Here is a 25744-nt window from a genome sequence, read left to right as displayed (position 1 = left end):
ATAAGTTAACTTTGGTCTTGCACCACATCCCAAGAGAGCAGGACACAACTGCAGCATAGCTTCTCATTATTCCTGCAGGATCATTTATGCCTCTTTGCTGTGTAACCCCTGCACTCCTGGTCTTTCATTACAGTCTCAAGAATGTGCACTAACTCTTGTTAAAAAAAATCTGCTATTCAACTCATTTACCTACAACTCTTGAGACACCGAAGCAGGGATTTTTATTTTTTTCCTGTGAGCCTTATGAGACGATCAGTCCTCAGCACAAAAACCTCCGGTGGGCCTAATGTCCCAGCTCCCAACATCACACGCTTCACAGGACTGCCTACAAGACACAAGAAGACTGTACAAGAAAGGAAAGGTAGTTTTGCAGCACGATCTAGTTAGAACCAATAGCAGTAGAAAGACGTATGTTACACCTACAAATGTTTTTGACACACACTGGCAATGGATGGCAGCTTTCGGCTTCCCAACTTCAGGATGTGCTACAACTAAAGCATATGCACAAGGAGTTGTCAGCTGCTAAGTGACAACAGTAACCTGTTCCTGCAGGAGAGTACTGCTCCTACAATGCTGAGGCAAAGGTGCATTTGGCTCCTGAGGTATACATGGAAAAGATGGGGCCTTTCTGGTTTGGTTAAGTTGGGGAAACGGAGGAGGAAGACAGCAGGAACAAGCCTGGGGTCCCCATCTACGAAAGCTGGATGAAAACATGCAGCGGGGCAGGGCTGGGTCCTGCTTTCAGGAAGGTAGAAATATAGCAGAAGTATAGAGGGAAGACAGATTTGAGAATCCATCAAGGGACTCGAGAGTCTCTCGTTGTGCAAACTTAAATCAAGTAGGTTAATTTATCCTACATGCAGCTACTCTAAAAACAAACAAAGAGTGTGGAGTGAGACAACTCTATCAAAGAAGTTTGGGGCTATTTTTGTAACACTGTCATCAGTTCTTAAATACAGAGAACCCTAGAGAATGTCTTCTAAGGTTTGTCATGAAGCAAAACCAGATCTTTGAAGATAATTTAACCAACTGGTAAAAAGGGTAGACTGAATTTTACGTGGCATTTCAACAGCCCTGTCCTGTCAGAAGATTATAGACATCACAAAATATGTGTACTGCGTAATGGTTAGACCACAGATAGCGATAATGATAGGCCTGTGCTACACAGGGCTTCTCATTGTCGGTGAGCCTTGCAAACAAAAAAAGCATCACCATAAAGGTCCTTCCTAACACAATTTTGCCTGGAAGAATATGAAAGAGCTTTAAACCCTTGTCATCTTCCTCTCAACTTTTCTTCTTGACCACATCCCTCTTCAGACTTCAGTTGGCAAATAAGTATGCCAATTTGAGTCTCTTTTCTCTCAGGGAATGTAAAAGACGAGAGTAGACCATCCTGATTAGTGATGGTACATTCATCCTCTCCTGTGTGAATTCTGTATCAAACCTCTGAACAACACTTGCCAGAGGTTCACTGGTCTAACACCGGGAAATGGAAGGCTTTTGCCTTCTCTTAGGGCAATGGAATATCAAGGCATGTTCTACAGAAAGAACAGTGTACAGTTGGTATAAGAACCATCTTGATAAAGCCCATTCCCTCCAATTCAATGTATTTCAGCAGTAACTTGAATCTTCGTAACAAACAAAAAACCCTACACCCACAGAAACTTCAGTTGTCAACAACTGCTGGAACACTCACTCAGAAAGCTTTGTGGATCCAATTCTGCTACCAGAGCTGCCACACAGTTTATTTTCTGTTCTTTCTACATCAAAAATAACTTACAGAGTGCTACAACTCCCCCCCTCAAATATTTTCTTTGGGCATGTAAAAATCTGGGTTAATTTAGCAGGCAAAAAGAACAGACAGCTAGGTTATATGTCAAGTCTAACCACCTAAGGACCAAACATTTTATGTATTACTGCCTAGTCACTTTAAATTAATAGATCTACGTGATTTTACATATCCAGACAGACAAATAAGAAGCATCAGACTTTTGCTCACATTGTAATGATTATTCCCAACCATCACCACCTTAAGGTTATGTCATTTCCTTTGACAGTTTTTTTTTTTTTTGCAGCCATCTTTGCATGTTTTATTGTCATACATTGCGGACTGCGGCAGTAGAGAAACAAATGACTTACACATCCAGCATGGCAAAATTTGACCTCAATTCTTCCTCTTTCAGCTATAAAAGGATGCCCACAAAAACACAAGACAAAACTCAGCTACTAAAGGTATTAAAAACATTACTGAAGTATTCAGCATTTAAATGTGTACTGTCCCCTTCCCTTGACGTCTCATTTTTTGCTTCACTTTTGACTGAAAATTTCATGGTTTAACATTACTTAACGCATGAAACAATCGTGACGATTAACTAATAATACATCTAGCAGAAAGGACAGGACACGTTGGTATGCTGAGGTACATGGAAAATCTTGTCACCTGCCGATAACCTCTTAAATTACACCCACTACAGGCTCCTGGAGGCATGCAGTCAGTCCTTGTTGTTCCGTTGCTCTGCTGTGACCAGAGACAAAGTCACTGGACCAAAATAAGCCACAGCCGCTTTCTGCCAGCTGCCTGGAGGTGACCAGAGGTGTCTTCAGTATCTGACCTCCCCGTAGCTGCAGCGGGACAGCGGCTGGGTGTGCGGCACATGCGCCTGCATGCCCAGGACTCACTGGATCTGACACCGAGGTGATGGCCAGAGATAAGGGCCATCAACTCACTGCCACATCGCTTATGTCATTTGCTTTAAGTAGCCTCGGTATCTAGTATTTAAAGAGAGGTTTGATGCATGTGCACTTTCTGGTCTCGCTCTGAGTTCACTCTCTCGCTACTTCTTTATCTGTCTTTATTTTCTGCGACTTAAAAAAAACCTAAGAACTCTCTTAAAGCACAGACACTAACTGCTAGCAACAAAAAAATTCCTTCTCCAAAGCATAACACTAGATTAACCAAGGTTAAAAAAAACAAAGGGGAAAAGAAAAAAAGAAGGGGAAAGAAAACCAAAAACGAGATAGGAAACCATCATCCTCAGCTTTCTCCATGCTAGAAACACTGACAGCAACAGGTCAGAGATTACTGAAATCCGTTTTCTACGAGTTCAGCTGTTGAGGTGAGGGTGGTTCTCTCATTTTTCTTATTCTTTTTCTTTACAATGGACTGTTTCAGCCAAACGTGTAAAGAGACTTTACATTAGGGTTTCTTGCACTGTCCTTATTCTGCAACGGGTGAAACAGAGCTGCTCTTTGAGAAGACTTATTTTTCCTCTCTGAAGGCTATTCTGCTCGAGAGTCTCTGGAAGCTTATTCTGTAACTAGGCTCTTCTTAAATAGAAAGCTTATCTTCTTTGAGCCTTGCTTTTTTATTCTTTTTTTAAACGCACTCTTAAGAAATGCATCTCAAGTCACCCAAGACTTTGAAGATCACAACTGAGTCTTCATTCCCAGTGCAAAGATGGAGCACAGGTCTAATCTCCTTAGACAGAGATTAGCCTTACATGGTAGAACCAGTGGCACGCCGTGCCCCATTAAACCCAGCCGCCTGCTGCCTTCCCTCCCATGGCACACAAATGCCCCCGTGCCTGGGGGCTGCCCATGCCTCTGCCTCTCACATCTTGCCTGTTGGTGGGGCAGCAAGACCTCACTGGCAACACGCAGGAGCTCTGTTCAGATCTACCTGATGCCAGGGCTTCCCTTCCCAGGTGCACAATACAAAGGTTTCTAGATGAGACCATCAGACTCACAGTGAACTCTGATGGACCACTGCTGAAAAAAAAATCTTGCTCTGATCTGCTGGTAAGGCAGGAAACCAGTTCAGTGCAGAAGCAGTGACAGGACACAAGCTATTTTCACCAATAACAGACACAAAGCCAAGCAGCCTGGCAGAACAGACTGTGGCAAATGACAACATTTAAGGAGAAAAGGTTTTGTTTCAGTAAAGGCAAGCAAATGACTTTCAGCTAGCCTTACACTTACTTTGAGCTACATACTGTCTCCGGTAGGCATGACTATATCGTTTTAAAAGCAAGGGTTGTGCCACAAGAGATGACAAACTGGACTAGGTGTAAAAAAAGCTAGTACTATGTATTGAGCTGTCGAGTGTCATCAAACAAAAGGCAAATGCTGCATAGCAGATTACATAAAACCAAGGGGAAGTTGGTTTTGTTTTTAAAAATCAAAGTCTTCAGTACACAGCACATTTGTTGTGTTACTTGAAAGTCCATCCACATTTCTTAACATTTTCAATAGGAAGTTTTCAGGCATAACTACTCTGAACTGTGAACACTACTCTGCATTTTTTAACCCGTTCTTCTCTGAAGCTGTGCTTACTAAGTCAATGTCATACAGCTTTAAAAGTGTTCCCAAATAACAAGCACTGCTGCTTTTGAAATTTAGGAGGTGTTTAAAGAGACACAGCACTACTACCTGTGCTGGATTTGAATGATGGGGAAAAAAATATGAATACTGGCACTAGTTTATCCTTTTTGTTATGCAGTTATGAACGACGTACCTCTTGACAGTCAAATGAACTCCCAGATGAAAAAGTAAGTGGTACTGCCAGCGCTGCATACGTGCTCTGCAAAGCTCACAGATCATTTACAGACTTGGTGAGATGCTAAAATTGTCAGGGCTTGGTCTTCCAGTGCTTTTTGCTCCTACAAGGCTAAGCAGGAAGCAATGAACTAGATAGGGAGAGAAGAAGGAGAAAACAAAAAAAAACCACCAAAAAAAAAAAACAAAACAAAAACAAAAGAAATAAACAAAAAAAGAGGCAGTTCTTGGCCCTCCTTTTAGAGGAGATGGAAAAAGCAATCAGGAAATACTCCCGAGGGAGACGTGTTGCTGAACAAACTAAGAGACCTTTTTGGCAGGTGTCAGCTCTCAGCCAACCTCTCCGACAGCAAGCAGAGCAAGTATTCCATCTCTAAATCACCTCCAACCCTTTGGCAATTCTGATGACACACAGAGGATGTGGGCTCTTGCTCCCTACGGCAACACGAAAGCGGAGGGATTCCCCAAAAGTAGTGTTTAGGGGGCCAGTTAGCTCAGTTCGTTGGAGCGTGGTGCTGATAACACCAAGATCCCGGGTTCGATCTCTGCTCCGTCCCCATGTGTTGCATGATCTAGCTGAGAGGCGTCCCTGCCCATGACAGGGAGGTTGGATTAAATGATCTCTAAGGTCCCTTCCAGCCTAGGCCATTCTATGGTTCTATGATGCCTTGGTAGTTCCCCGTAGCTCCTACATTAGGATCAGCTGACAATACGTTTTGTTCTTCAGTACTGGATGGCAAGATTTATCTTCAGTGTTAATCATGAATTTCTACAAAGTAAAATTCATTTTAATCTTTGAATGCAACTTCTGTGCTGACTGTAAATCATGAAATTTTACTATTTCCCTCTGCTTCAAGAATGTAAGTGAGAAAAAAACCAAAACAATGCATCTAACAAGAGCTAAGCCTATATAACTTAATTGCCATCGAGGTTCTGCATTTGTCATTTGAGAAAAACAGAAAACTCTTGTTTCACATCTACTGTAGTTTGACAGATGTAAGAAAAAATTACAAAATTGATGTCTAACTACCAGTCTTAACTTGTGGTTAACTTAATGGTGAGTATGCAGGAAACTACAGATTTCCATATTTTGTCTCACCATGAATTTACCAACCTGTGATCTGAAATAACAGAAAAACTCATGGTGAAACCAATCAAATAACTGAGACTAGTCTCTCAAGTCCGCTTTTTTCCTCATGCTTTCCTCCTTTCTCTCCCAGGATACTGCAGTAAGACTGCGATGCACGTTAACTATCATGAGTATTTATTAAGCTCCACTTAATAGGTGTACAGACAAAAATATATCAAACTTGTTTCCTTTAAAACTTAATATTCACATCCAGTGCCTCATACAGCATTCCAGAAAACCTGAACAATACTAAGTTTCTAGCATTCCTTGAAATCACTCTACTTTTTCCAGTATTACAGTCTCCTTCTAAAGTTCTAGACTATGACAAGTATGCAACCATGTAAAGCAGGCAGACACTGAATTCAAATGAGGAAATCATTTTGTATCACTCTGGTCTAAATACTGCAGATTTATTTTCACAATGTTCTCATAAAAGCACAAAATATTTCAAATGTAAAGAAAAAAAATAATGAAAAAGAAACATCTCTCTCATTTTTGACTCGACAATGAAAGCTCCCCTGCGTTTTTAAAGTCTGTTTAGGAAATTAAAATTATTGGCAAAGCCACACTGTATTGCATTGAAAAGTCCCCTCTGGCCACAGCTGTCAGCTTTTACTTTTAGAATCAGAATCTGCCTATGGGCATAGAGATAGCTTGTAGCTAATAGGCTCATTACAAGTCAAGGGCAAATAAAAAAATAATTCATGTAAACCAGTATGAAACACAGATGTAACTTTGGATTTTTAGATTATGCAGTTGCATATCAGTATTCTAATTAAAAAGAAAAAAGAAAAGGTACTAATTCAAAGTACCTTCTAGGTGAAAACCCATCCTAGGAAAACATTTGAATCATAAGAAAAAGCAAGTAATAGAACTCCTGACCATTAGTTCAGATTAAAATAAAATCAGATATGAAAAAAACTTGATCTGAAGAAACACATTTATGCCATCAGATACATTCTGTTCTTCATCATACACAAAAGCACACTAGTTATTAGTCTCCAGAGACATCCTTATTCCCATTCGTCCCTGAAGAGAAAGCCAGCATCACTGACATTCCCTGCAACATTCACAGAACATACATAAAGACTTGCAAATCTTTTCCAGAATGTAAGGTCTATGGAAGATTTGACAGAATTCCCCTTTTCCAGTTGATACATCAAAAAAACCCCCAAAGAACAAATACAAAAACCACAAAACCCCAACAAACATCCCTCCCCAAAAAACACAAACAAAAAAAAAAACCCTGAATACTAGAAACTTAGGAAGTTTGTGGTTGATTTTAGACTAGCCAGATTTCCCTTGAATTTCAAGCATTCTCAGAAACTCTGGAACTAATTTTCCTCTTCCCACATTTTATACTTACTTAAATCCACCAGTTCTGATGAATCACTTTTATGCTGACCACTAATTTAAGAGAAGTAGATTGTGCTATATAAAGATCTCTGGAGTAGATAGTTTAAAAGGCTTCTTTTTCCTTTTTTTCTTTCCTTTAATGGAAAGCTTTAAAAAATGCTATCCAAAACAAACCACAGACTTCAGCTTAGAAGCTTTGTTTTCAACTCAAACTTTATCAAACTGACTATTACAAGTCACAGGGAATGTTTCTTTTTTTTAACCTCAGTTGCCACAGTAGAAACACCTGGAACAAGACTTAAGCCTTAGCTTAAGAACAGCATGCCCTGCCACCACAGGAACGTACTGCAGAAAACAGCTGTGGACCTCTTGCTGAAGACCACTTCCCAAGTCCCTGTGACCAAAGAGGGGGAGCCCTGGGGCTCTTCTGCCTTTCCCCTGCAAGCTGCCGATCTTGCCTCTCTGCAGTGGCACCCTCAGCTGCAGCTGGAGAATCCAGCAGGGTTGTCCCTCAAAGCTCTTCACACACAGAAGAGTCTGAGGAGCAAGCACGCTCCTGAAGCTCCTGGAGCAGCCCAGGTAGACTGTCATGCTTTACGGTGACCCCAGGTGACTAGAGAAAGAGTTCAAGAAGGGGTACGTGTAAAAATTCTTCTTGAAGTTCTTCACCATGAGGGTGGTGAGACACTGGTTGCCCAGAGAGGTGGTGGAAGCCCCATCCCTGGATATTTTTAAGGCCAGGCTGGATGGGGCTCTGGGCAGCCTGATCTAGTGGGGGATGTTCCTGCCTATAGCGGGGCCGGGGGGTTGGAACTACATGATCTCCAAGGTCCCTTCCAACTCTGACAATTCTATGATTCTAAGTGGCTTACAACCAGGGTAGTCAGCTTTGCTTGCTTTGTTTTGTCTTGCAGATCTGCAATAAGACCTATGACTCTTCTTGTCTGAGGAGACTGCTGCTTGTTTAGGGGTTTACTGCCAGATTGTCACAGTGGAGAGAGAAAGAGACTGGACAGGCTGGAGAAAAGATTAAAATGCTGCACATCACTCCCATAATTCACAGGAGGGCTCAAGTTAATGGTGAAATATCCATGATTTATATATTAATAAAAAAATGTAATCATAGCGAAAAGGTCATCTTATTTGCATACTAGATGCTCAAATCAGCCGCTCTGGTTCTGCAGATCTAAAATGACAGGAAAGCAATACTGCTGGCCAGTGGGAGACGCTGGATGAAGACCTCAGCAGAAGATAGTGATATTTACAGACACAGCTAGGATGCACTTCTGGTATGACAATTAAAATAAACGATTTGGGCAGATGCTGCTGCTAAAGGAGGTGGTCTTGCAGCCCACAGACCTATCTCCCTCTTCTCCCAGAAGCCACTACAGCACAGCTGTGGGACAAGTTAATCCATCCAGCTGATCCAAAGGAATATTATTTCTCTTTTGCTCTGGGGTAAGTCTGATCAACCTGTTGCATTGATTCATACTGAGGCTGCACAACCACTATATCCAGCAAAAAAAGCAGCATTTGGACCACTGGGAAGGGGCTAGTAAGAGCCATGGGACAGTCCTCTCCAATAATACTTGACCTTTAGATGACTTTAATTGTAATACAGAACTTCAGCCTTAGGCACAAGAAGGCAAGTCTGCCCCTGCACCCCTTTCATCAGTTAAAATGCATTGGGTTGTCTTCTGTGAAGTGTGACTTGTATCAGGAAGGTATTACCATTCAATTCCCACAACAAATTAAAGCTTTAAAGCTGTTTTAGCCACCTCATCCACAGCAAATCATGGATTCGGGTCTGGAAGAGCGAGGCACAAGTAGGACTAGTATCAGAAAACCTTATTTTACTGCACATCTGTTTTGATTGTCTCTCACTAGCAAGATACAAGTTCTGTATTCGAGAACTGCTGCTGTTCCTCTGCAATTCTTACGTGCTTCAAGTTGGGGAAAATGTCCTCTTACAGTGAGGGAGCTTGGGGTAATCAATCTCCTAAATTGGCCTCCTAATCTTCCCAGTCATTGTCAATAACCCTACATGACAGCATCTTTTAAGCCTTTCAGTCACAGGCAAGTTAACTGTCTTTTTTCTTTCTTTCTTTTTTTTTTTTTTTTTAAAAAAAAAAGGGAAAAAAAGAGGAAAAAGAGCTGTGATACTGCCTGGAACATGCAACATCCAACTCCGAGGGCTTTGGACACCTGATGATTCAAGTCATGGCACCACTAAAAATTCTGCAGGCTGCAGCAAAGTCATTTTACAAGGTAAACTTTAATTTTCATGTGCAGTATAGTGAAGAAGAATTATTTTTAATGTTTTGCAGGACCATCAATTCAAAAGATAATACCATGTTCATCTGCAGGCACATGAGTTCAGAAAGGCAGTAAAGAATCATAGAATGTGTTAGGTTGGAAGGGACCCTAAGAGATCATCTAATCCAACCCCCTTGCCATGGGCAGGGACACCCTTCAACAAGACTAGGTTGCTCATGGCCTCATCCAGCCTGGCCTTCCTCATGCCCTCATCCAGCCTGGCCTTGAACCCCTCCAAGGAGAGGGCATCCACAACCCCTCTGGGCAATCTATTCCAGAGTCCTCCCACTCTTATACTGAAGAATTTCTTCCTAAGATCTAATCTAAACGTATTCTCCTTCAATTTATATCCACTTCCCCTTGTCCTATTGCTAGACACTCTTGTAAAAAGTTTCTCTCCAGCCTTCTTGTGGGTTCCTTTCAGGGACTGGAAGGCAGTTATAAGGTCCCCCCCAAAGTCTTCTCTTCTCTAAGATGAATAATCCCAGGTCCCTCAGCCTACCCTTGTAGTAGAGGTGGGGACACCACTTATGATGGGGACACCAGAACTGGAGACTATATTCGAGGTGGGGTCTCACAAGAGCAGAGTATAGGGGGAAAATCACCTCTCTTGACCTGCTGACCACGTTTCTCTGGATACATCCCAGGATGCGGTTGGCCTTCTGGGCTGCAGGAGCGCACTGCCAGCTCATGTTGAGCTTCTCATCTACCAACACTCCTAAATCCTTCCCTTCAGGGCTACTCTCAACCCACTCTGTGCCCAGTTTGTATTTGTGCCTGGGATTGGCCCGACTCAGGTGCAGGACCTTGCATTTTGTCTTGTTGAAGCTCATGCAGTTTGCACTGGCCCATTTCTCAAGCCTGTCAAGGTCCCTCTGGATGGCATCTCTTCCCTCAAGTGAGTCCACGGCACCACACAGCTTGGTGTCATCAGCAAACTTGCTGAGGGTGCACTCAATGCCACTGTCCATGTGACTGACAAAAATGCTGAACAGTAGTGGACCCAGAACAGACCCCTGAGGAACTGCGCTTGTCACTGGTCTCCATGTGGACATCAAGCCGTTGACCACAACTCTCTGAGTGCAATCTTCTAGCCAGTTCCTTATCCACCGAGTGGTCCACCCATCAAGTTCATGTCTCTCCATTTTAAAGGATGTCATGTAGGACAATGTCAAATGCTTGTGTATAAAATGAGACTGTGTATAAATGAATACTAACCTTCCCAATCACCTAATCAGAATTAAGTGGGTACATCTTCAATAAACCAAGAACACTTGCCTGTCCCTTACCAAGTATGACAGACCCAACATCCTCAGCTCTTCTAAGGACTTGTCTAGTATTACCATTTCATTAAGGAAATATTTTCCCTTTTGCTGCTTGTAAAATTGGCAAAGTTAACATAAAGTACGTGATATGAAATGAGTAAAGGTATCAGTATTGTTTGCATTTATCGCACAAAGGTGACCTTTTTCACCTCAGTTTATGGCTCAGTATGCTCCAAATTCAATTTACCCTGTGGCAGAGAAGAGCCTGGCTGGCAAAAATTTTAAAATTAAGGACAAGATTCCTGCCAAAGCAGTAATACAAACAGAGACTTAAGAAGTCTAGCACCAAATAAAAACAAAGCCCTCTAAGCAAACAAACCACGATTTGACCTTCAGCAACATTTTGACACTATGTATAGCCTGGAAAATTCTCCGCATCATAAATACATGTGGCTGACAGTCATTATTGAAATATTTGTGTAACAGCCTATCAAACAATTTATCTATCTCTACACCTTCTACAAAGCTACGCTTTACAGAAGAGTACTCCAATAAAAAAAAAATACATACAGGGAACCATATAAAACCAGACTGCTCACCTGCTAGGCTCACACGCACAATATTTTGTTTGCAATTAAAAACATAGGCTTAGACCCATAGAACTAAACACAGACCAGCTCCAATGACAGCAAGTAGGAAAGAGATCTACAACAAAGCATTCCAAAGATCTTTCAGATTTCTTTCTAACCCAAGTAGTTATTAATTTATTTCATGGCATTTTCAAAGAGAGTCCTCATGAAAAATGTGTAGCGTCCAGTTCACATTTTCAACAGTCTGGCATCTGTAAATTGCAGAGCCTTTTATGCAAAAACCAGGAGGAAATAAACAATATTTGCAGTTGTAACTACTGATAAAATAATCTTCTCTAAGAAGAAAATGATCCATATTTAAAAATGATACATGTCATTATAAAAAATTTAATTTGCACACAAGCATAATAACAAAATTTTAATTAAATGAGACCGGACACAGTCCTAAGTGCAGATAGTAACATGCAACACAAGAATGGGAGGGGCTTCTTTTGCTGTTTGTATTTTAAGTTTCAACCAGATACAGACTTCATTTTGGTTCTGCAAAACATGCTGGATCAGTTACAGGTAGGCAAAAACACCCTTAACACTTGAAATGCTAGATATGCTTTTTTGCTCCAAGCTGTTGAAACTTCTACCCCAATATATCTCAGTTCTACATAAACGCACTCCAAGAGGTTAAAACTTCACTCTATTTCATTGCTTCTCTCTTCTACACAGTGATACTGATTTTTTCCAGCTACCTTCATATACATCAACGCTCCCTACCTCCATGCACTGCTGCGGTTTCCTCTATTTCCAAACATATTTCTGCTCTGTTGTAATAAATACCTTTTCAACATAGACTCCTTCAGAAGAAACCAAACCAACCAAGGCTCTTTTTGCATAGCCTACCAAGCAGCTATCAGTTAATGGCTACTGGATGCAAGCGATGGACTGAATCTGAGCCTGTGACCTTCTCCAAGGGACCTACACTCCCCCATTAGCCATCCCCTGGGAACTGAATCAATCAATTTTTTATAAAAGCACAAACATGCACTAAAGCACTGTAAAGGGAAAACTGTGGTTATCTGAACAGAAAAAACACATGCTGAATTGGAATGCTAAAGATTTTTATTGCTGTATTATTTCTACAGTGTAAAAATCGTATTAGCTGCTTCACAGAAAACCCTTAACCTGAGTTTTTTGGGGTTTGCTTTGTTTGGGTTTTTTCTCTTGAAGAACTCAGATGATAAACACCATGGACAGATGATTAAAGGAGCATATGTGGAAGATAAAGTCACGTAGTTGACCCACCGATACAGTCACACTTCCATCTGTCAAAAAACAGTAGGCTTACAGACGGAAGTTAACAAGTTATCAGTGTGTCAATGACAGAGATGTTTTATAGACTGAAGAGTTTAAAAAGACACTAGAATCCAAATTTTAAACACGTGATCTTTATTTACCTTTCCCTACAACAACTCTTACGCAACAGCTTTGTTGTGCCGTTCTCCTAGGGAAAAAAACAAGTTTGCAAACTACTTCTGCTAGGCACTACGGTAAATTCAAGTTTTAAGAACCCCCACCCTATGGAGCAGAAAACTCTATAACAGAAAGACAAAAATTTTATGTATCCAGTTTCTGCAATAAGGCTTGAAAGTTAAATGGCTGTGCCATACAGTAACAATTTTAATAATGATATAAACACGATCCAAAACCAGGAAAGCCACCAGAATAATTTTCACTGACTCAGCTACGCATCAAATCTTATGTGTACAACTAGCTAACAAAACCAGAAAGAAATGAAGATGGGAAAAACCTCATATGCACTCAGGGCTATGTTATTAACATTTAAAAGCCACTCACTTGTGGAAGAAAGGGCAACTTTTTTCCCCTTTTCATGTGCTTGTGCCAAAATACTGACCTAATGCAACCAGTGAGCCACCATTAATAAAAGCTCCATGCTGAAAAACAGCTAAAGAGCTTGTTCTCCACCCACACATTATTTTGATACAGGTATGCTAAATGCAGAAATCAAAGCCTATTTACATAGATGTTTTGCTTGTATTTGATTGCCAGTTTACTTGTATTTGAATATCAATTTGCTAGCTAATTAGGGAACATTGCTGAGCCCATTACAGAAAAATAGGGCTCCACCATTAACTGCCGTGCTATCTCACTAATTCCTTTAAAGACTGGCTTCAAACACCATCTTCATCTCCATTCAAAACAATTAGTGTACATTTATTTCACATTTTAAACTGCAGAGAATCAAATTTTTAAACACTTTAACAGATTGCACTGCTATTTTGATAGCTTTTATGTTACAAATCATGCTTTTAGGGATTCGTAACTTTCCTATTTAAGAGAACGTTAAACTAGAACTCACAGAGGGTCTTAAATAATTCCTCTTCTCCACAACCTGAGTGGCATGTGCCATTAACTTTCAAAACCTACTTGTTAAAAAGCAAGCACAGTGCATAAGAGCGAGCTTGCTCCTTCAGGCAAGCAGACAAGATCATAATATCTGGTCAAAGACCTGACAAAAATGCAGCGAACAGTAAGAGGGAAAAGGAAAAATAACATAAACAACAAAATTGGCCAATTTCTGAAGCTCTGCAGGCAGGAAGCTCAGTGAAGGAGGAGATGCACCCAAGCCGTGCTGTGCCCGGAGCATGAGTACCCATGGGCAGGCAGGGGCTGCGGCAAGGCGAGGGACGGTGGCTACGGGCAGCCCCTGGTGCGCTGGTTCTCTGGGATTATCAGCAGCCGGGCTCGGCGGGTTAATGGGATTGCTCCCTGTCATCTGCAACCCAGCTAAGAACCGCCGGCACAATTCATTGCTACACTTGGACAGGGCTAGGATGCGGCAGGCAGCAAGGGACAGACAGGGAGCCCATCAGCTGCCCAATCCTGGGCAAAAAAAAAAATTAAAACAGCAGGAAGCAAGTTCCTGGTTGCACTGCAGGGAGAAGGGAAAAAAAACCCAACCAACAAGCTAAAGAAAAAAAAAAGCCTAACAGAATCTAACACAGTGGAGTTTCATTCAGCTATGACCTCCTTTTCTCTCATCACTCCAATAGCCCCCTTTTCTCATTAACTTTTCCACCGCAGGTCCCAGTAAATCAACAAAACAAGGTAACCCAGGGGACAACTAGTCCCCAACAAAAAGCAGATAGTTTTGTGTCAGATCAGCTTGCTGATGTCACTCATCCTACAGCCACTGCACTGAGATGCATTTATAACTCAAGCAAAGTAAGTTGCATTTCTTGGCCTATCTTCTGTTAGCTTTACTGAAGGCTGGTACTTTCACAGGCACTTAAACTGCACATCTATAATCAAGGTGAGAAACAATGAAAACATCATTACTGGTACAAATTTACCTGCGGCAAGAAGCAGCAGTGGGTTTCCTGCTCGGTGCCCATGTGTTGCCTGGTCTAGTCGAGAGGTGGCGTCCCTGCCCATGACAGGGAGCTTGGATTAAATGATCTCTGAGGTCCCTTCCAACCTAGGCCATTCTATGATTCTATGATTCTAGACCACTCTTTAGATAATGATGGGCTCCGAATGCTCAAATTCAATGCTGCCTCCAGAACACCAGACAAGAAATGCTGTGCAGCTACAGGCACCCTGGCTGTAAGATCAGTTTATCTTCAAAAGGCTCTTCCTTGTGCATGCATGTTATGATCTTGTCTGAATACTCAGGTTAATTAACTTTCCTGGCATTAGCATAAATTGCAGAAAAATGGGAGACATGGGCATTGTGTTGTCATTCTGATGCTGAAAAGGCCTAGCATCTTCTCCTAGAAAAAAGCTTCTCAGCACTATCTGCTCACTTAATTCACTTTGGTGAGCTCCACTGCGTCCCTGGTATTTCCCTTAGGATGGGTATCAGATGCCCGTGACTAGCTCAAACTGGATGTCACGAGAAAATACAAAAAGTACTCCAAGGCACTTTCTTTCCTACCTCAGGTTGCTTCTACCCTCTTTTTCCAACCAATGCCAAGTTTCTCTTGTTCTTTCCAGAGTTGTGGAAAACCTGCATTTTCCCTTTCCCCTTGAATTACACCAGAGTCTCTCTCTATTCATTTCCCCACTCATTCCAGCATCCTTAATCACCCAGATTCTCCTACTTCCAACCCTTGTCTCAACCTCATTCTTCACTCCAGAGTTTCACCCCATTCACCCTCCAACATTACACTTGCCCTCTGGAGGCCAAATCACCTAGCTGGGGTACATGAGGAATAATGGAAAACCATCTGTGTTGTGTTAAATAAGAAAGATTTAGAGGGTACCAGAGGTCAGTTACTCCTTCTACTGCCTGATTAAAAGATATTAGCAACTCTAGTGATTTCCCTTCTATCAAAAATCTGACGCTGTTCCCTTGCCTTGTTCTTTCTGCCCCTCCTATCTTCTCAGTTCAGCAGAGCTGACTCTGATGCCTAGGACATACCCTGAAAATTTAGAAGTGAATTCTTTCAAAAGTGGTAATTTCCACATTAAAAAACGGCCCTATGTTCAAACAAAAGTTCACACAAAAGCAATGCATCTGCCTCACTGCATTCAACCAATATTAGAGCAGTTCAAACTGTACTTGGATTTGTTGATTGACATCCAATTCTTCAACACAGTAGTATTTGATTTTATGTAGTGTTCAAATACTAACGGAATTCGTATCTATTTAGTATCGTAATATGTTCTGTAATAAAGGGCATTTTCGTACTATATCAGTTCAATAGGATGCTCAAGTAAATTTGTCTTCTGGGTTGTTAGAAAGATGACAAGTCAACAAAAAATGTATTGTAGTCATAAGGGAGAATTTGAATGCGTAATTATACATACTGTGCGTCTCACACTATGCTAACACAGATGGCCTCACCTGAATTTTTGCTCCATGTATTATTCCATATACTGATCTACCCACATAAGGAAATAATTTTTATTTATTTTTTTTTTAAATGCAGCTGTTGCAAGCAACAGTAACTTTTCTTCTGTCACTAAATAATTAATCACCCATACCCAAGGGCACCTTTGTCCACTGGAGAGGCTTTCTGCAGCTTTGCAATCGCCATTCCTCCCAGGCTACCCTAGATCACAGGTCAGCCTTGGAGAAGGCTCCAACTACAGCAATTTCAAGAGAAATAATGGCCCCGTGGGAATCAAGGCCAGATGGCATAGTTTAAAACTGAGCTAAGGCGACACTAAATGGTGTTAGAAACAGCATAATGATAAAGCTAGACCCAGCCTCAGAGGCAGAAGCAAACATCGCCTTTGCCACCCCCCCGTTGAGCCATGCCCAGAGCTTTTTGGGGCAGCTGACAGCTCGCCTTATTCATGTTCTGTGCACAGAAAGGACACCACGTTTGAGATCCTAGTAACTAACCAGATGAATACAGGAAAAGGGAATAAGTACTAATTAATTCAGTACATTCCAAGTAAGTGCACCATAAACAGAAATGACTATCAGAGCTGGACTAATTAACCAAGATATAATTTACACATCCCAGAACACTGCAATCATTCAGAATTTCTGTAATTTCTCTGTAAAATACTTTTCTCTTTATCAAGGTGTAGTTAAAGGAGTCTACACTGGAAATAGAAGAAGCATTCCTTTAGCAGGGAATAAGTGCGAGTCAAATTTCTTCTCTGGAAAAAACAGACCTAACAGTACATTTAGGATTTAACTACAAAATGTATTTCCACCTCTAACCTAAATATTCTATAAAATGAAAATATGTTTTAGAATAACTTCTTGACTAGAACTCAAGAGATAAGTTATTTGATACTGGATATTCAAATTGATCCTAATACCGCAATTCCATAACAGCTTTAGGATCCCGAAGACACATTTTAGAATGTTTGTCCTTGTTGCACATCCAAAACATTGCTGAATTTCATTACTTACATTTATGCTCTTTTACATATATATGTAATGCTCTACATATAAACTTGCAATGAGAAAATACCACTATTAATCAGTAGCTTAACACTACAGAGTAAAATTGGATATCATGTACAACTCAGACATAGAACTTTACAGAAATTGGAGTTAGAAAAAAGGAGTCATCATTCAAATAGGTATTTTACCATTGTTCATTCTGTAAGATGAACATTTGTTACGTATACTCTAGGATATATTCTATGTTTAACTAAGGAGTGGAGAAAACTGAGTAAGGAAATGTCATGTCAAGAAACGTAAGCTTTTATTTCAGCAAAAGAAAGCTCTGATTTTCAGGGGACAAGTATCTGAGAATACGTTAAGAACTTGGTACAAGAACAGACAACAGGCATCAGACAACAGGCTCCGTGACAGTGTAGTAGGAGAATTTAGGATGCTGTAGGGCAGAGAAAGTAGACAAACAGGAAAGCTGTTTGAGGGAAGAAGAGGAAAAGGATTAAGAAAGCAAGAGATCCGAGAACTGAAATGCAACTTGAACATGAAATAAATCAACAAGGCACAGCATCACCAAGTTAACAGCATTAAAATTTATGCTGCTTCAGATGGAAGAGGGCAGAAATAAACCTACTAAGTGTTAAGCAAGACTGGGAAAAAAAATTATATATCTAAATATAGATATATAAATATATATATACTCCAAGCATAAGCTTCCGAAAAAAAATTTTCTCACTCCCACTAAAGCTTAGAAGAACAAGTAGAAGGATAATGTTCTGAGGTTTTGCTTTGTTTTTTGTAATTATTATTTTAGTTTGTTTTGGTTTGGGGAGTTGGGATGAGAGATAATACAGGAAGAGCATTTCTAGAAAAAAATACATTTGGGAAGAATCGAAATATTTTTTCCCAGCTTGCCAGCAGCTCATAGAGAGACACCATCCATCTGAGATTCTTTGGCCGTCTGCCTGGAAGGAACTTGTCAACTTGTCTTTTTGCTTAAGGCAAGGATACTTGAAACAAAGTGGTTACCATTTTCATTTTTTTCATGGGGGGAAAAAGCAAGCTCTAATTTCCCTATTGGAAAATGTGATTCTTCTACAAATACTTTCCCTAGATCTACTGTTGAAGTGTACTGGAATATCAAAGCTGCCAGTGCATGCTACCATAGTAAGAATATAATTGTGTAGAAGTTGCTTATAGAAAGGAATGAGACATAAGGCTTAAAAGATACATTGCTGACTTGAGTTTTAAGCATTATGACTTTTTTTAAAAAGATTTTATTCTTGGCTGACAACGGGCATTTTTATATGTAGACCCTTAAAACACCACTAGCAGCAAAAAGAGCTGAGTGGCTTCACCTGGGACAGACAGTGCCCATGCAACTTTCACATCATCATGAAAAAAAAACATCAGTTACTTTTTAAATGTCAGGCAATACCCAAATATCACATTCGCAGCAACGTGTTTCTGGACTGTTTCAGACCAACTGGTATTTTCAATGATAAACTACAAAGTAAGTCAGTGGGAACACCAAAATCAAGTTTTGTCACTCAGTTTGAAAGCATCAAAACAAATATTATTTTCTAAATGTTGCACTGCTAGAATAGAAAAGGCAGCAGGGACACCACGGCTCTGTTTAAGCACACAAAATCTTTCAGAAAAAGCCTAGGGAGTAGGGAGTTTTACCCCAGATAAATGTTAACCCTGTTCATTTTAAGGTTTCATGATCACTTGGTACCAAGCTCAAAGAGGAGGAAAGGTGTAAGCTGCCTCTTCTGGCCGCCTTGCTCCAGCTTAAATGGCTCCTGAAACTGCTCTGTTACTTATCCACAATCACCACTTATCTCGGTGATCAACATCAAAACATTTTTTTTTTCCCCCCTTTATCACTGTGCAACTCAAAAGAGCTTAGAAACATTTTATAGCTACTCAACGGTCAAAAGGATGCATTTAACAATCTTGTCTAGACAATGAATTTGCTTAGGGGAGAACCAAAATATTGCATTTAGAATGAGGACAACGTTAAAATAGTTTTGGAAGATAAGAAAGCACTAAAATAAATTATCAGAGTAAGAATCTCTAACTTTAAGATATGGTTCTGCAAATAACCATTCAAGTAACCTTCCTAGGTGAATGATTTTAGTAGAAATGCATTATTTGTATCTTAGTAGTTGCAGGATATAGAACAAAGATTAGATAAACAGGCTGGACATATGTATCAAACTACCACAAGTACTTTTTCCTGGATGAAATACGAACTGTGATAAAATGAGCACAAGAAAGGGCATTTAATGTATTAAACATTACTTCCTCTAACTCAATCTCTTCTCCTCCAAATACTACATCTTATGTATGGTCTTCCAGACAGTAATTATATTTTATTTAGAGAATCAATTCAGAAGAAGTACTGTGCTTGCCAATTTGGGTTAGATATCTACTTATCCTAGGTGATGGCCGGCAAGAGGTTATTTGCATATTTTTTTTAAGTTGGAAAATTTAGTCCTAAAATACTTGAAAGTTTAATTCTACAAGATCTGGAGGCACAAATAACTCCATGTTTTTACTGGTAGGACTTTTTTGGAGATGTGTGAATTTTCTTTTTAATTTTGTTTCAGAGGTTATTACTTTCTTTTTTCTCTCGTCACAGAAATTACGATACTAGCTCAGAGCTCATCTCGTTCCTTGGTAAAAGTCACCATAACTTCACTGAAGTGCCTGCCACCAAGTGGAACAACACATAAAATGTTACGAATTAAAAACTGGACCTACAGTACTTAGCTTACACATGTCTAGAGACCTGAGAGTACTGCATCTTGAAGCCAGACTTGCCACACTTTCTGCAAGAAAATCAGCTTTAAAGAGCCTTCCAGGCTACAGCTGGTGAAGCCTGTACTGGAGAACTTGAGAGCACAGGACACGGGTGACCCCATGCCAGGAGGAGGCAACAGGACACAGACCTCACGGCAGGCTCTCTCCTACACAGCTCAGTCAAGACCTACTGCAGGAGTAGTTTCCAGCTTCTCCTGCTGTGACTTTGCAACTGCCCGCATCTTTTCCCTGCGAGACAATCCCTATTTCCTCATCCAGAAACCAAGGCTCTTTCTCTTTGCTTCGCTCTACCCACAGTAATAAACGTGATGCGTTTTTTCCCTCTTTTCCAATTTATGTTATTCTGAAGGTATTGCTCCACCAATTTTTAACGTGTTGTGGCCTCTCAAGCACAGAAGGAGAAATCAGCAGAGGCTGATAAATTATCTGAGCTGTATGAATGAAAAGATAAAGAAATTACCAAAGATTTTTTTTTTTTCAAACGTAACAGAAACAAGTCCAACTCTCCCTCAAAACCAAGCACTGCCCAAATACAGAAATAGAAAGAGAAGCCTCTCCAGAAAATACAATATCCTGTAGTGCACGGTGGAACCCTGCCTATACGCTAAGGTAAAGATTTCTTATAATAATACTTTAAAAACCACATCCCATGTTACTTTAACAACTCAAAGGCTCAGATCATCAAGTCATATGATAACTCTAATTTTATTTAAGTCTTGCTAACAATGGAAACTGAAGACCTTAGCAGAAACTCATTCCCCACTGTGCAAGATAAAAGCAAATGAACAAGACAGGTAACAAGCACACTGTCATTTTCCTGGTCAATATTTTAAAAGGAACTTATCAAGAAAGCATCAAGTTAGGTTCAAACTACACTGCAGCTCACGAAGAGGGCCATAAAGCCTCTGTGCTTGAGGTTTCAATGAAAAAAAAAAATCAAAAGCTTTCACTTCTTAAACCATACAGATAAAGCTACAGTTATATGCCTCACTTCTGAATTCATACCAGTATAAGCAAGAAGTTAGACAGGCAAGGCAACTAAGATCAGAATCAGGCCCATAGTTATCCCTAAGAAGCAAATGTCGCGTAACTATACTTAACTAGCAGCGTCATCTGAATCCAGTTTAATAACCAGAAAATAGGCTTTTGACAACAATAGTATTTCAAACCGACAGTATAATTAAATTTAAGTCAAAGCTATGCAATGATGGACCGTATGTTTATGTGTAACCAGCAAATTATATGCTTTTAAGCATGTCAGAATTTTCAAAAGAATTAACCACTGCAATAATTCAACTGAAGAAACAGTGGTAGGATAAAAAAAAACTCCCCCAGGTCATTTTTCAACCAGCTGATAAAATATGATACACACTGTATGCCTCATACAGTTATTCCAGTTCCTACTTCCCCAAAATGCTATGTGTTTTAATACCATTCAAGGACAAACTGCGAGTCATGCCTCACTCACTTCTGAGAAGTAAGGGAAGTGAACGCAATGAGTAATGAGAAAGGAAGTCAGTCAGCCATCCTACGTTACTAGTTCAGACTCAGTCAAGGCTGGTCAGTTATTACCATCAAATTTGCACAAGCAATGGCAACAGAGAGCTTGTGGGCAGTCCACTGTGGCTCCTAGCTGACACAAATCAAAAAAAGGGGGAGAAATTGCAGGAAGGGTCTTGATTCCATGAAGAGCAAATAGAACTTTCACAAGTCAGGGCAGGTCTCAAAACTTGTGCGATCTATATTTTAAGGTGAACTGACAGCATGACAATTAACCAATAATTAAACATTTGGTGATTTCAAGGCGGCACCTCTGGAAAGCACTTGCCCCCTGTGCTCACTGCCTCTGTTTCTGCCCTCCTCCCCGGGTTTGTGCATCACCTACCAAAAGAGCTCTCGGTGCCGACAGCTATTGCAGGAGCCTACAGTAGACAGCTATTAACTCCCCTTTGGTGGGAAAGCGAGAAAAACTCTCTTTCCTCTTTATTATTTTCTGAATTGGCAGAACACTTACTTTAATACATGAATTTCTAAGCTATCCTTTAATAAAAGAGAAGTCTGTGGTGGTAGAATATAATTCCTTGAAACTGAACAGAAAAAGCTTTAATAACTCAAGTTGAAATACACTAAGGCTAATCAATTCATCCTGCATTCAAGTTCCTATTATACTTCTAAAAAAGCACAAAACACGTCTGTAAAATATAATTAAAGAGACTACTATATACAGCATGTAAGATCAAGACTACAGCTTTCAGTTCATTTGTTTTGCAGACTCATTAGAATTTTTTTCATTTAAATGTCTTGATCTGTGTAACCATATTTATATGCGAAAGAAACAACAAATTAAATTAAATTAGGCCTTATTTAAGATGTATTTGAAACCATCTAAAGCTGATGTTCTTAGTCAATTCCACACTTTACAAATTAGACTAGGAAGGGGAAAAAAAAAAAAAGTTAGCAGTTCAGAAAGCAGGCAACTTAACACACATTTTTAAAAAAGGTTCTACTTCTACAAACTTGCATAATGAAACTTAATTGTTTAGGAAATCTAGGAAAGATTCAGAGCACATGCCTGCATGTCCTACAGATGATTACTCTGTACCTGAAAAACAGCGACGAACCGAATTCCCACCCTGGACGACCCCCAGGCAGATGTACTGACTGCAGCACGTCCCGGCAGAGGCAAGGGCTTGCACTCGCCGAGGACACCACGAGCTCAGGAGCAGGTCAACCCCAGGCTGGGCACTGGGTCATCCTCAGCCTGGGCACTGGGTCATCCCCAGGCTGGGCACCATGCCATTTAGGTGCAGGTGGGTGCCAGGGTGAGACAGCAAAGCACCATCCACGAGACAGTGCCGGCATCATCCTGCCTCTCCTGGCACAGCTCCTCACAGAGCCTGCAACACTTCAGTCACCGACCGACAGCTCAGGGGCAACTGCTTTCTCGTGCTGCTGCCTGTCCCATGTCTTAATTTCCATTGGTACCTCTCCTCAGCTTGCCAGGAAAAAGCAGGAAGAGAACTCTCTCTGCCTCAACTTGAGCGCCAAGACTGGGTGTATGTGCAGTAGTTCTACAGGAGATGTAAAGCAGAAGGGAAATTTTCTTTACCTCCCATCAATCGTACATGGGCTGTAAGCACAGACTGAAGGCGTACCTGTCGTCAGCGGTAACAAGAAACATCAGTGTGAATGCTGTGCTGAGAAAGAGAATTAGGGGACAATCACGGGAAGGTTCACAACACTCAGGATTTTCAAATTACGGTCAACAGAGGTGCGCGTGCAACCACTAATGCCAACAGATTTTCCAAGTCCTATGACAGTAATCAAAAAATAATCACAGAGCAGCTGACGTTCTTTCCTGCAAGAGTTTGTGGCCTATTTAAGGATGAAAATGCTCCAGAATTATTTAGTGTTACAACTGGAGAAAATAAAAGAATCAGAAAAATATTTCCTAACCCTACCATTGAGAAGAGGCTGTCCTCCGTGTACACTCCTTGACACCACTGCACTGTGAACATCTTCAGGAAATCCAGTCTTGCATGACATATCTTCACAGGTTGCTTTTATCGGTGCCTGAAACACAAGACAAAATTTATGTAATACTCGCCAGCCTTGCTCACCAGACAAACATTCCAGACAGCACATACTCCATTTTGCTGCTGTCTTGTACAAGCAGCATCTTTGTTTCTGAATGGCTGCAATTAGGACCGCGAGGGCAAAGGGTTAATCTTTCTGATAACTGGAATGGAAGGAACAAACCCCACTTGTCTGGTAAGATCTAAATAATACACAATCTTGATTCTTCTGACAACTGAACACTTCCACTAAACCAGTCATCAACACTGAAGGGGAGTGAGAAGGGGAACAAAAACATTCCTTACTCTGGAAATAAACGCTGCACAAAATTCATCAGCAACTTTTTCGTAGCCAGATTACTTCAGAGGAACAGCTTCAACTGCCATTTTAAAACGCTCTATTTAGTGTATTTCTATGAGAGGGTGCACTAAAACAAGTAAACTAAGATAAAATGCTACATTTGCAGTAACTTAACAGAATTTATATTTGCGTTACCATTCAAACAGATACCATATAAAGCCAAATGTTTCCAATGTACTCTCCTTCTATTTCAAAGCAATATTAAGTTAAAAGGAAAGTAGCGCATTATTAAATTTGCACAACAAGGGAAGAGCTGAGCCACGGAAACTGTTTGTTCTCTCACTTGCTAAGAAAGTTTCCACTCAAGTCATGTTCTTAAAGAGCTCCATAAATGCCTTTTTATTAAGAAATATAATACAGCATTTGGAAGCTTGTTTGTTGTGTAGCGTTCCATGTTCAGAAGATACATCTGATGGCTAAGCTGGTTTCCAGGACAGTTTGAATTAGGAAAAAAAAAATTAAAAAAACCCAAATAAACAATAAAAAAACCAACCACCAACAACATTCAATTTTCTGTGGCAAAGGATGAAGACTTCTTTTCAGTGGATTCTTTTTGTCTCGTTTTTAGTGCTGCAGAAAACGACAGCGCAGCTTACACGTGGCTAAGTGACCATACACTGCAAAACTCCTTTCATGCTGCACAAGGCGGAGAGGGCAGCTCCCACACCAGTCTGGGCTGGGACACAGCTGAGAAGTTGCCAGAGCCCTTGCACAATCTCAGATGCTCCTACGTGCCAAGTGAAGGCCTATCCAGGTGCACGCCCAGATGCAGAACACGGTCTTTGACAGAAGAAGCAATCCTGCGGCTGTATCACACCTAAATCTGATGAAGAATTAGATTTTCACTTTCCCAAATGGGCTTCCATCAAGTAGACCTACTCAGGGCCACGTAAGCACGTTTGCACACACACTCAGCAAAGGCAAGCCTTACAGGAAAAAGAAAAAAAGGGATGGAGAAACAGGAGATGAGTGTCATAACTGTTTATCATAGTAACCTCAGGGAAAGAAAACATTAGAGTGGAGGTGGGACAGGAGGATCTGAAACCACAAGCGCTTCCTCAGGGAAGAAGGATCTGGCAATGGTATAATCTCTCCACTGGTAGTCATAGCCAAGCTCAGAATGACAAGCTCTAGTAGAATAACTTTATCATTAATACAAGGATGAAATTCTTAACATATTGCACTGCGCTTACAGCAACGCAGTCCTACCTACACAGCTCAATGCTGACACTAGCAAGAAAAAAACAAATCACTAAGTCCAAGTTAATGCACTATCTAGGTAAGCACTCAGAAAGAGAATTATCAAGTAATTATCAAGTGTCCAGTTAACTGAACTGTGCAGTCGGTTTAATTGTGTCTTAAGTACTACACAGGTACGTCAATTACTTATGTACTTTAAAATGTTTATATGAGGACTCTAAAGAGAAACCAAACACAAAGCAACAGCTGCCAGGGGACTATGTTACCTGCAAAGCTGGAACTTGGATCTGTAGCTAAGCTCTAGCAGTCCATTTACCTTAAAAACTCAATGTGTAAAAAGATGGCAAATAAAAAATAAATACAATCCCAACTGTTAGCTTCCTCAGCTTTAGAACTCAAATCATGGGTTTGATAATGCTTCCATAATTTGAAAGAAAAATAGTAAGACTCGTTTAAACTACTGTACAGAAGGTGACCTCAAAGCAAATGTGACCAAGAAGGGGGAAAAAATAAATTAAAAATAGCATTTCACGGTATCCTTCAAATACAAAAAGGTCCTGGGTTGGCAGCTGAGGAGATAGCAGGATTTCAAACAAGTCTGCACTGATGCGCCTGGGAATCTTTCAGCTTTTCCAGCAATCTATATGTACTAAACAGCTCTTATAAACTGAAACAATGCCCACTGAAACAAAGG

At 40.6% G+C, this 25744-nt stretch overlaps 1 protein-coding gene across 1 annotated transcript in view; it reads right to left on the bottom strand.

Moving 5' to 3' along the window:
* The window catches only part of CDH2 (cadherin 2, type 1, N-cadherin (neuronal)), a gene marked incomplete at its 5' end in the record, with an annotated part of 107044 nt that extends 83557 nt beyond the window's left edge, over window positions 1-23487 (bottom strand). The window contains one exon of the mRNA XM_009869496.1: window positions 23376-23487. Within this exon, the coding sequence (XP_009867798.1) occupies window positions 23376-23487 (112 nt within the window). The remainder of the gene's footprint in view (window positions 1-23375) is intronic.
* Window positions 23488-25744: the final 2257 nt, after the last annotated feature.

This window comes from Apaloderma vittatum, unplaced genomic scaffold, assembly GCF_000703405.1.
Source record: "Apaloderma vittatum isolate BGI_N311 unplaced genomic scaffold, ASM70340v1 scaffold2825, whole genome shotgun sequence".
Lineage (NCBI taxonomy): Eukaryota > Metazoa > Chordata > Aves > Trogoniformes > Trogonidae > Apaloderma > Apaloderma vittatum.
This window is presented reverse-complemented; position numbering and strand designations above follow the sequence as displayed.